General features: G+C 32.8%; 1 protein-coding gene across 3 annotated transcripts; it reads right to left on the reverse strand.

Annotated features, from left to right (window-relative positions):
- Window positions 1–424: 424 nt before the first annotated feature.
- Window positions 425–11,151, reverse strand: LOC127860232 (uncharacterized). Of its 3 annotated transcripts, none has more exons than XR_008039644.1 (3): window positions 7,751–7,823; window positions 1,430–1,741; window positions 425–1,038 (listed from the first exon to the last, which is right to left on the reverse strand). XR_008039644.1 is itself a non-coding variant. In XM_052398163.1 (3 exons), the coding sequence occupies exons 1-3, from the start codon at window positions 10,681–10,683 to the stop codon at window positions 839–841; spliced, it is 546 nt and encodes a 181-aa protein (XP_052254123.1). In that variant the 5' UTR covers window positions 10,684–11,151; the 3' UTR covers window positions 425–838. The 3 variants fall into 3 exon arrangements, 2 of the variants coding, with proteins under 2 accessions (XP_052254123.1, XP_052254122.1); XM_052398163.1 differs by lacking the exon at window positions 7,751–7,823 and adding an exon at window positions 10,650–11,151; XM_052398162.1 differs by lacking the exon at window positions 7,751–7,823 and adding an exon at window positions 3,425–3,537.
- Window positions 11,152–11,707: the final 556 nt, after the last annotated feature.

Consider the following 11,707-nt stretch of genomic DNA (forward strand, 5'->3'; position numbering starts at 1 on the left):
GTAGTTTAATTGCATTCATCGAATGATCATTGATGAAATCAAAAGTGAAGTTTTACTTATTTGAGTTAATAAAATAATTATGTTAAAAGCATATATACCATTTAGTGACCTTACTTGTAAAGTCATTGAACTTAAGTACATTTCTGATATGTCGGTAGCAAAGTTATTCATACAAATACAAAACGATTACGTCATGAGACGAATTACTGAAATCAAATAGCATACAATTAAGTTAGATTAAGTTTCACGCAAAATGAATACCTTACGATGACGTCAATAGTAAGAATTAAGTTTTTGAAATTTGATAAGACACATCTGGACTTGAAAATTCTAAGATACCATCAAATATATTGTTTTTTTGTCATTGCAAACAAAATTTTATACATCATCGTAACGCGTTCTTTCAAAAACGACACTTTACATAAGGTAAAGAAGACTTTATTACTCAATGTTAATACATTTAGATAAAACTTTAAATTATATAGTTTTAAAATTTTGGAATAAAAGAAAAGAGAAAAGTAATACAACACAACAACATCAAATAACATGTCAACATTCCGTTCAGAATACATCATTGAGTCTGGTTTTTTTTTAAGATAAAGAATAAATCTTGAAGCACAAAATGACGTCATTGTTCTGCGGGTGATGACTTTATCCTTGCAAGACAATTTTTAAATAGAGCTTGGATAAGTATCGGGGGTTTATTTTATCATTACACACTTGGGAAAATGGGATAAATTCCGTTCAATATCAAATCATTATAACATTTTCTTCAATTCTATTAAACTGTCCGTTTGATATATCGCCATTTCTAGTTTTTTGGAAGATTGCTTGCATCTTATTTCCCTTGCTCGGAGGAGTACGGAGGAGGAACTGCCGGCTGCGAACCACCCGGCTGCATCGAAAAGCCGTACTGGGGAACCATGCCGTAAGGTTGTTGGCCCATGGAGTAGGGTTGCGGATACATGGGGTAAGCTTGCGGGTTCAGTTGCTGGGGGTAAGAGTTCATCGTTGATTGCTGCTGGTTAACTGATGAGGCTGCAAAACATTTACTTCTAGGGTTGAACTTTGAGACGTCAATGACAATCATAAGAAGAGACTGCATAATCTTCACTACCAACATCATGGTAATGATTAAAACCTTAATTATCATCATCACCGCCAACACCACCGTTTTACCATCCCCGTTATCGCTACCATCATAATCACAACCATCACTCTAAGTATCATCATAATAACTACGCCATCATCATCATCAATCTAAATATTACCACTAGAATGCAACAAATATACATCATACTTCATCACCATCACCATTAATATCATCAATGTCATCATCATCATCAATATCATGAACATTATCATCAATAATCCAATGTGGTCGTTTTAAATATCAGATACTTACTCATTTCTAAAGTCTGATACTCACTTATTTCTACCGACGTCGCTCCCACACGCCTGTGCGACCAAGCCTGATAGTGCGTCTTACCGTTAACGGTCATGCAAAAACACCTGATGATAAATCCGCAGCCAGCAATGAACACGACCGCTCCTATGACGATTGGGGCAATTATCCAATAAGCAAAGCTAGTTGAGGTCGTGTAAGTGTAATCGTAGTTGTAGCTGCTTTTGGAGTAGCAGCAATAGTCGTAGCCGTAAGTTGAGCTTTCGCAGCAATAGTATGTGCAGGTAGTATAAGTATACCACCCTGTGTAACAGGACTCGCTACATGACACTGGACCTAAAGAAAAACGATACAAAGTTTTACAATGGATATATTTGGTATTTATGAAATAGTTGTTTGATGAGTAAATGATATCATATTTCTTTACTGTGTGATTGTTTTAAATGGAATATTTGGTGGATATATAATTGATTATTTTGTAGGTGACTTGTATAATGTATGTGATGAATTGTCAATGCAATACTTGATATATTACTTGTCTGTTCTGAGACATTTACCAATTATGTGATAAGCAAAAAAATGTGTGATCGGATAAAGTCTATTTAGTATGGGTTTTTTTTTAAGCATATTGCAAATCAGCAATGAATTTACGATTATAAACTAAGAAAAGTATTGACACCAGCGCAAGTCAAAACAATTGCAGCGTAAATAGACTTTTGGAAAAGGAACACACTATACTGAAGTGAATAATGAATCCTTGTATATAAAAATCAAAAACTAAGAAACGCAAACCTTATTCTAAATCGTACACAATGCAAGGATGGTCAACCGCCATTTTCCATTGTGATATAATAACAATTCTCAAGTTTGCTTAGGAAATAAAAAACATCATCAACTCTTATGGGGGTTTTTCTATTTAATTATAGGTATAGCTAATTTCAATTTGTAAAACAACGGTGCCTACGGTATGCAACATTTATTTAAAAAGAGTGAAAGTCTGCAAAATGACCAATGAAGATCTCCAGTAATTCCGACAATGACTTCTGTATTCGTTTCTTAACTATGGACTTTCATTGATGTGGCGATTTGTTTACTCCACGTGGCTTGTGTACTCTCAATATGGAAGTCCATACCCGCAACTCTCGTAACTATGATTTGTAGACGTTTTGTTTGAACGTGATTATTTGAATGTGTCAAAATTAATATGAGCGATTAGATATATCAAGTAAGTTTAAACCAAATTATTTTATTTTGATATGTATGTGGCATGTTTAGTTACGTATGCGTTTGTGCTAAAAAAATGTTCCTTTGTTATCAAATGTAAATATTGCGTACGGGAAAAACATGTTCTTAATTTCTGTTCGGTGTTATTTCAGTCGCTCAGAATATTGTATTACTTTTTAACATTAGATCCTTCTCTTTAAGCATTTGAGAAAGCGTTTGTAGTGAATTTCATTTCTGAAAATGAGTTTCAGTTCACGGTTGATAACAGTTGTGTAATATGTTTTCGTGACGCTAGCTTACATTTATTAGCCTTACGCTTAAATTATCAATTAAAACCTACATGCGCTAGTTAATTTGTGTTAGTGTCTGCTTGTTTTTTATTTGAACAGTGGTAATACTATTACTATTGCCACTGTTGAAATATTTTGGTAATTATGAAGTATTTCATTAATTATTAATCATTAATTATTGCAGAAATATATTTGTATTCGTTACATTGTGTCATTGTACATTTCTCATCGTCTATAATACAATGAAAAAAAAATACTTTCATGGACTTGATTAACCATGTGCCCCCAGCCGACACCCACTACACTGATATATCCTGTTTGCTTGCAAGTCTTGTAAGATCTGCAGACTTATATAACACACGTGCTATAATTTTTCGAGTTGTAAAAGTAGGTTCAGATTTATTTCAACATCTATGTTTTAAACACGAGGCTTTCCGTAACATGTAAATGTTCTATAACACATATCAATACACAATAATCAAATAATTAAATATTATTAACTTACCTGTACACGCGACAAGAAAAAACAGTGCGACGATTCTTATTGCCATCGTTTTAATTTCTATATATTTTATACGCAACAATTATACCCAAATATCTCAAACAATAATGCTTGTCGATCAACAATATATTTTATTCCGCGTAAGAAGAGTCCAATATGCAGTTTTAAGGTCGGAGTTTTAAATTTTATAGTATTGGATTATTGGACTTAAACTTATTTATTTATTTATTCACATTTAAGGTCAGTAGCACATACACATATATGACACATTAGACATAGAAATTATCACAGACTAACATAGAATATATCACAGATATCAAGGAATTAAGACTAGGTTGTTTTTCTTTTTTAAAAATCACAATTTAAAAGCAACAAATAAAACGCTGTTACAGTATGCATACTTTTAACAATATATGATTTTTGTTAATAGTAGTACATTTATATGAGCATGAATACTGAGGACCTATAAATTAACCCATTAAGCTGGAAGCTTATTTCCAATGGGGTCCATAAAACACACATTGAAAAAGAGAAAGTGATACATAACCATATGAACAAACAAACATCAATAATTAACAATTAAGATTTTGGTACAATACGGGATTATTAAGAGTATGCATTCATCTTATTATGCACAATATCACAATTTAACATGGATTATCACAGATGATTGTTGCAACATAGTCTTAGTAAAATAAAAGTCACATTTACTTTCTGATACTTGTTGTTCTAGAAGGTGCTTTTTCACTCATTGTTTGAACCTGGTAATGTTTTTTACACTTTTAATATTGTCAGGGAGAGAGTTCCAGTCTCTTGGTCCAATATATAGGAATGTCTGTTTACAAGAAGTATTATAGACACTAGGTAAGATAAAATTAAATGGCTTGGATGCTCTTGAGCCATTAACAACGTTTTCTCTAAGATATGAAGGACATGTTTTATAATAGACTTTATGCATGTGATTAAGCCTTAGCTGTTTTACTCTATAGCTAACATTTAACATATTCAGATGAACATATTCCTGCCAAGTAATAGAATGTCTTGGAGAGTAACCTTTTATAAATCTGATTATCTTGTTCTGGACAATTTGGAGTTTAGATTTTAGACCTTTATTTAGACCTTCGTATTAGGATGATCATGAATAATCGAAGTGACACTGTAAAAGAGCAGATTATAACAATTTACGTGTGTTAAAATCCAAACAATTATTATGTCTATACAAAAATTTAAGTTTACCATTGACCTTAGAGATAATGTTTTGTACAATAGCTTCACCTGATAAAAAACAATCTACTGGAAGGCCTAAGTACTTAACTTGTTTAGTACTATTTATCTTATGACCATTACAAGTGACTTGTGTAGACTCTTGCTTACTTAAGTTTCGTTTTATAAAATTGGGACAAATGATCAGAGTTTAGGTCAAATTTATGTTTTTGGCCTGGAAGCTTTTGTACAGAACTGAGGTTAATTAAAAATGTAATAACAAGGTTTGCATAAAACGCAAAAAAAAGAACTTGAATCCAGTTTTTACAGATATTTTATGAAATTAAGGTTCCATCTCGTACTGCTCTTGTCTCGAAGACTTCGGCCAGCTGTCTGTATTAAGATAGCTGCCTATTCTCAGAAACGCTTATGTTCCTCGAATTTCGTTGTAATCATACATGTTTCCGTGTTTAATTGTGTTTAATATTTAAACAAAAAAACTGTTAATTTTCGGTCGGTAAACGACTATTTGGTGCAAAGACATGAAACAACGAGTGCACAAAAGGTCAAGGCTTTACTTTTCCAACCGAAAAGTTATGAGCGTGCGTACACATTTCAGTGTTTGCATTATTTGGAAAATATATTTGTGCAATTCAAATGAAACAATATTTCGAAATGACTTTATCAGTTTTGGGTCTCCCATCTGCATTGTTAACACAACATAGTTCTCTTTTTTGGTAATAAACATCAACATGATCATCATGGTAGAATTATTTAGAAAACAAACTAATAATAAGTTGTTTACAATTAACTTAGTATACATTTACATACGCCGAAATGCATTTACGATTTGATAAAACATTTTCAATATTTTTGCGAAATCATTATTAAACTTTTTTATTAACTGTCCTAGAAACTAATAATAAGCCCGCCTTAAAACACTGCTGGCACCGGTCCTATCGCATATCCACAGGACAAAATTGGGCAATACGACACCGATGCAGACAATCCTTTTCCAAACATACTGTATTGTAGTAGCACAATGGAAAAATGCTTCTGAATATAAATCGTGATTGCATTATGAACGTCTAAGCTATAACAAAAGAGTTCAATTTAAATGAGCAAACCGTTTGTGCTGATCGGTTTTATATATCTATACTACTCAAATGTATTTAAACTTGTAAATATGCCAATTTTAATATTGTGATTGAGTATTTTATTTGTTGAAGTTTTATATCTTAAACCTCTACGCTGCTAAAATGTATGATGCTCGATTGGTAATTGTCGGCTCGGGTACTAATTAAAGGTGCCTGTTTACAGATATTGGCATGTATTGAAGTTTGTCATCAAATGCTTTATATTAATAAAAGTAAACATTGGATCTAAAAAGTTCCAATAAAAAAAAACATAAGAAAAAAAAGTAAACCTTAACTGGGCTCGAACCACTGACCTCTATCGCTTAGACCACTCGGCCATCCGTGAACATACAATGAGTGATGTATTTAATACTTTTTAAAAGCCATCCCCGTATTATCACAAAATATAATAACAACAACAGAACTGAACTCTCCAAATTATTCAATCGTTTCGCGTTGCAACGCTTTATAATTTTAAGGCTTTTAAATCGTCAAAATATGCATATAATGGATATTTTAGAGAATGGTAAATATTCAGTATTAGTATTTCCTCACAACTATCATAACTACAACGAAAATTTGCGATCTGAAACAAAAACAAATATTTTGTCAATTTACCAAAACGTGAAAAGGCCCCTTTAAATGTGTACCGTATCTCTTAAACACACTTAAATATACCCCAGGTACTAAAACACACTAAATCGTTTCCAGGAATTCAAACGCTAAATTTGTTTTTATTGTGTGTTTTTTTTTTAATTAATTATGTTCAGATGTATTGTAGCAGCTGACGACACTGACGTTAAGGTTAAGGGCAATCGTGGTCCCTGAGTGTCGTCATATTGTTTTTGTCAGCAGGGTCAGATCTTTCAATCTTGTTGGTTAATACATTTCTTGGTCCGTATTCACCGACCGATTGTTAGACTTATTCTGAATATCAACGAATAGTCTTAAAACTATCAAGCCTTAAAACTACTTGAAAGTTAGAATGGCTCTAAACATAATTTTTTTACAGAATTCTATGTAAAAATCACTTATACTTTAAGCTCCAATTTACCATGTATATATACAATGCAAATTTTGACGTTATGTTATTGAGTCAAGTCTATTCTCTATTCTTACGTCTAGGAATGGGTTCGTGAAAACCGGCCCTGGAAATGGGAAACGAAACTGACCCAGTTCACAACATTTCGTACAGAACCCATCCATCCCGCCTTTAGTTTAAACCTATTTATTTTGGCTCGATTTCATCAAAAGCCTCAGGCTTATAAGAACGCTCAAGAGTCAGTGTCTTGGGCCTAGAACCAGTACTTGGTGTCTTTGGGGAAGATCCAGAGAACGCTGCCCGATTGGAGATTGAACCCGTAACCTAGGCGGACACATCATCCATTACACCACGGCGACCTCCCCGCCTTTGATCGCAACAATCAATGCGCCAGATGGCTAGATTACCGCACAGACAGAAACAAAACTGCATCCAATAATAATGGCAGTGGAACCGATTCCCGTGAACACAAACAGTCCGATTAATGGCGTCAAATCGTTGGCCGATTAATATGCTAGAGTATCCGATATACACTGCGCCGCAATCTTAATAGTGCATGCGTTCGAACAACAGGCGTCATTACACAGTTTGTACCTCGAAATTCAACTAACAGGATATATTTTCTGTAGAAAGAGTTTAATTGTTGAATTATTAAGAAGGAATCATTACTGAAACTGAATTCCTATGAACATTACACTATTGACGAATTGAATATATGTATTGGTTTCGGTAGGTTATCCCTCTTGATTTAGATTCTCGAATATATATAATCGAGATCGTCCGTCTTTCGTAAGTTATCATATAATACACAGCTCTTTCAGCTTTTCGTGTTGTAGGGTATAATGATGTAGTTCATAAATGTTTTTTTCATATTTTATTTACAAAGGTTATCAAAAAACAATATATATATGCTATTTGACATCACCATACAAAAATAAGCAATACAACCTGTTTTGAGCTCAAAATATAGTGTCCTCCAACTCAATTGTGTTTACAAACAATCAGCTTATTTACATCGCTGTTTACTCGGAAAGTGAAAGTGATAGTCATACAGGTCACCAAAAATATATCGTTGATTTTCAACGTTTTCCGTTATCACTCACAAAGTAGGTCTCTTCTAAATGGTTAAAACGTTTGATGTGATCTAATAAGTTACTTTCTGCTGGTAAAAAGTTGTTTAAATTCGAATTAAAATTGAATTTTCTTTCGGCTATTTTTAGCATAGGTAACCGCTTTGAGGCTACACATCACGTTAGTTGCAAAGTTGTAAACATTTCTTCCAATTATGAAACGGGTATATCTTCCATAAGTCTTGACAACGTTGCACCTAAGCTGCGTTTGCATTTTTTATGCAAGAGTAACTGAAATACGGAAAAACATTAGACCAGTTTATATGCATATTAATTAATTTTCTCACCTTTATAGAGCCTTTAAGGTTTTCAGTTTTTTTTTTAATAAATCTACTTTGTCATAGGTAGTCATGGGATGTATGTGCGCATGACTTACTAAAGACCTAGTACGCATGCGCATATATTGGGAAAATTTATGAACTGTGAATTTAAACAATCGCTGTAGCCTATATAAATAGAAGAAAACACAACATAATATACACTTCTGCTGTTATGATGTAATAAATAATACTGTTAAATATAATATAGGTTACCTCATCATCGAGGTATAAGTACGAATACAGCAAAAAACACCTACATCAAACTATGGCAAAATGCAATAATGTATCAACAGTTTTCTTAAATAAGCTGTTCATATTTAAAGAATGCTTTATGGCGTTATTGTAGAAATGTTCATACTCACGTTGTGTAGCAAACCAAGTAAGAAATCCCAGTAACTGTTAAGTCATTTTTTATCCACATAAATATATGAAGTACTTTTGACATTTTCCAAAATAAATAATAAATTTACACGTTTCTATCTTGCTACAACAATGTGATGTTTATTTTCAATAAGGGACATAACCAAAAAGGTAAATTCATCAATACGTGCTCTATTAGTGTTCTTTTTGTTTTACTTTCAAACGGTTTATTGAATAATAATGTAAATAGCCGGAAACGTCCGTTTGTTACGATGTATTTGTATTTCAGCGCAATATAGAAGAAATGTATAATTATTTATTCGTTGCATTTATTTTGGCAAAGACAACATCACAAATACTGTAGCACATTTGTACTTATTTGTAGTTGTTTTTTTATAATTCTGTTCGGCTGTTGTTGTGTTTGTGGTTTCATTTTTTTATTTTGTAATATTGTGTCTCTTGATGTTGTTACTGTTGTTTTGTGTTGTTGTTTGTTGTCGTTTTTATTGTTGTTGTTGCTGTTGTTAATTTTTGTTGTTGTTTGTTTGTTTGTTGTTGACTTTTGTTTGGAGGGGGCTGTCCATGTATGCTTTACATGAGAAACCTAGTTTTCATTGAGTGTTTCAGTGCCTTGCGCAGTGCGAGGGCGATAAAACTTATTTAACTTTTGATGCAATTGAATGATATTTTTGCACATTTACACAACACGTTGGCATATGAATAAAGTGTTGCTCAAAATAAATACATTACTTACTGCATTATGTTGTGTATTCATTTGTGATAAGGATATTCTACGTTCATGTTATTTATTATTGTCATTTTCAAATTTATTTTTCAAATACTACGTTTGTAGGCAGACAGTATCCTTATAAAATACATACATATTAACAGTACAATTTATTTAATGTGACGCCTGAATGCACACATGTGGTGATTTTTGAAGAAGTTATATTATTTGTGCCAATATTTGTACCAAAATAATTTGACTAGCCCTTAATATTTTGATATTGAAGTACTGATTTTTGAAGTATGACATTGACGTTAAAGCCACGTGGTTCTTGCGCGCTTCACAAATATCCTAACAAAAAAACGCCTTTTAAAGTTAAAAGGGGGAACCCCACAAAGTCACGTGATCCTGCACCCTGACTACATGTACTTTAATGGAATCCCACTAAGAGGTCGAAAGGTTCGAGTTGTTGTTGTCCGTCCCATAACGAAATTTCCGACGCATAAATGAAGCATGAATAGACATTATTTGGTACATATATCAACCATTATATAGAGAATAATATGTTGGTAATGATGGTGGAAAATGGTTATCTGGAAAGTTGGAGGTATGTATCGGGTGAGCCGAAGGCGAACCAAATAAGATCATCCGACGAGCCTGATAACCATTCTCCATCCATGTCACAAAACTATTATTCTATCAATCATGTCACATTTACAACATTCGTATTAGATCTACATTAAATAAAATACTGTTAATCCTTTGTCAACTGGCTAAGAACATGTACAGCATACGATGTTTACAGTGTTTACAGCGATCATAATGCTTAATCGCTTGATAAACAATAGGTTACACATAGTGCTATTTAACAGTGTTTTGCTTTTTTAATGTTTTTGTACAAACTCTCGGTAAACAAAAATCAAATACACCCAAAACAAAACAATATATACATGTTTAAACAAGTAAGTAGTTTGGTTCATTGTTCGAGTTAATTTTGTACATTTATTAGTTCTGGCTACCATAACTTTAAATGTCGCTTTTTATGATTTTTGACTGGCGCGACTTTATAGTTATGGACCAACCCTATTAGGAAAGTCAACCAGAAATTCCCGAAAAGTTGACAGTTAATAAATACCGGTCCAAAACAGCTTTTAAATGCAGTTATTGTCCCAAATCAACCACTTGATCGGAAAGATTGACATTTTTTACATTTAACTGATATAATCTTTCACAAAATACTATCTTAAACATTTAAAATTTATCTATTCTGCTTTTACATATCGAGAAAAACAGCGATGTGACAGACTTACTTGAAATGCGAATCTCCCGAGATTTCACGGTCATATGACGTTATTTCTATTTTTAGTAACATACCATGTGCTCAAGTGTTTTCAAATTCAGAATGACATTTCCCGGTATTTTAGATTATTCTCGCTTGTTTTGTAAACAAATTGTAGTGTTAATACAAACTCAAAGTAAATATTATTTAAAACTACCGGATTCACACTGAAATCAGTCTTATAATCCACCAGACGTAAGTTGTTTATCACAAATAATAGATTTCAGAAAACGAAAGTAATGTTTACAATTTCAGCAAATAATGTCAAGGTCGATCTGAAAGTATCGAAATAAAAACTCGTCACGTGACAAAGCGACAATGGCGTCAAAATTGTGAATTTCAGACTGATGAGAGTTATTTTCGTATATTGTAAGATGCATTTGAAACATTTGAACCTTAAAATAATCCCCGATGCAGTATTTTATATTCATTCACCAATATATGTAGAAATGTATCCAAGAAAATGAGCTTTCTTTGATGTAGAACGTGACATAAATATGTTATGACTCTGGTTGACTTTCGATACGGGGTTAGCTTCAGCGTACAGGTCTGTCAATACTTTGTAAACTGTACGCTGAAGTTTCTTTAGCTATACATTTATATAAGTTAATGTTTGTGTCTTCGTTGACTGAGAGTTTCCCATCCTAATTCATTACATTCATTATAAAGTTCTTCTAATGAGACTAGACGTGTACAACCGGATGTTATTCGCGCGGCTTCGATTTGGATTTTTTCTATTTCATCTTTTTCATATTGCGTACAATTATCAAATACAGTGTCTGAGTAATCAAGGATCGGTCTTATAAACGATACATATATTTTCTCGAGAGCTTTTCTATCAAGCATTATTTTTAATGGACGCATTATATGAACTCGTGTCCATGCCTTTTTCTTTTCAAAGGATATATGTGCATGCCATGTGCAGTCATTGGACATAAAAATACCAAAATGTTTATGGACAATAACAATAGGATTATCAACGTTTTGCATAGTCAATGGTGGATGAGTTGGTTTATTTATTTTGCGAGA

This window comes from Dreissena polymorpha, chromosome 15 (genome assembly GCF_020536995.1).
Source record: "Dreissena polymorpha isolate Duluth1 chromosome 15, UMN_Dpol_1.0, whole genome shotgun sequence".
Taxonomy (NCBI): Eukaryota; Metazoa; Mollusca; class Bivalvia; order Myida; family Dreissenidae; genus Dreissena; species Dreissena polymorpha.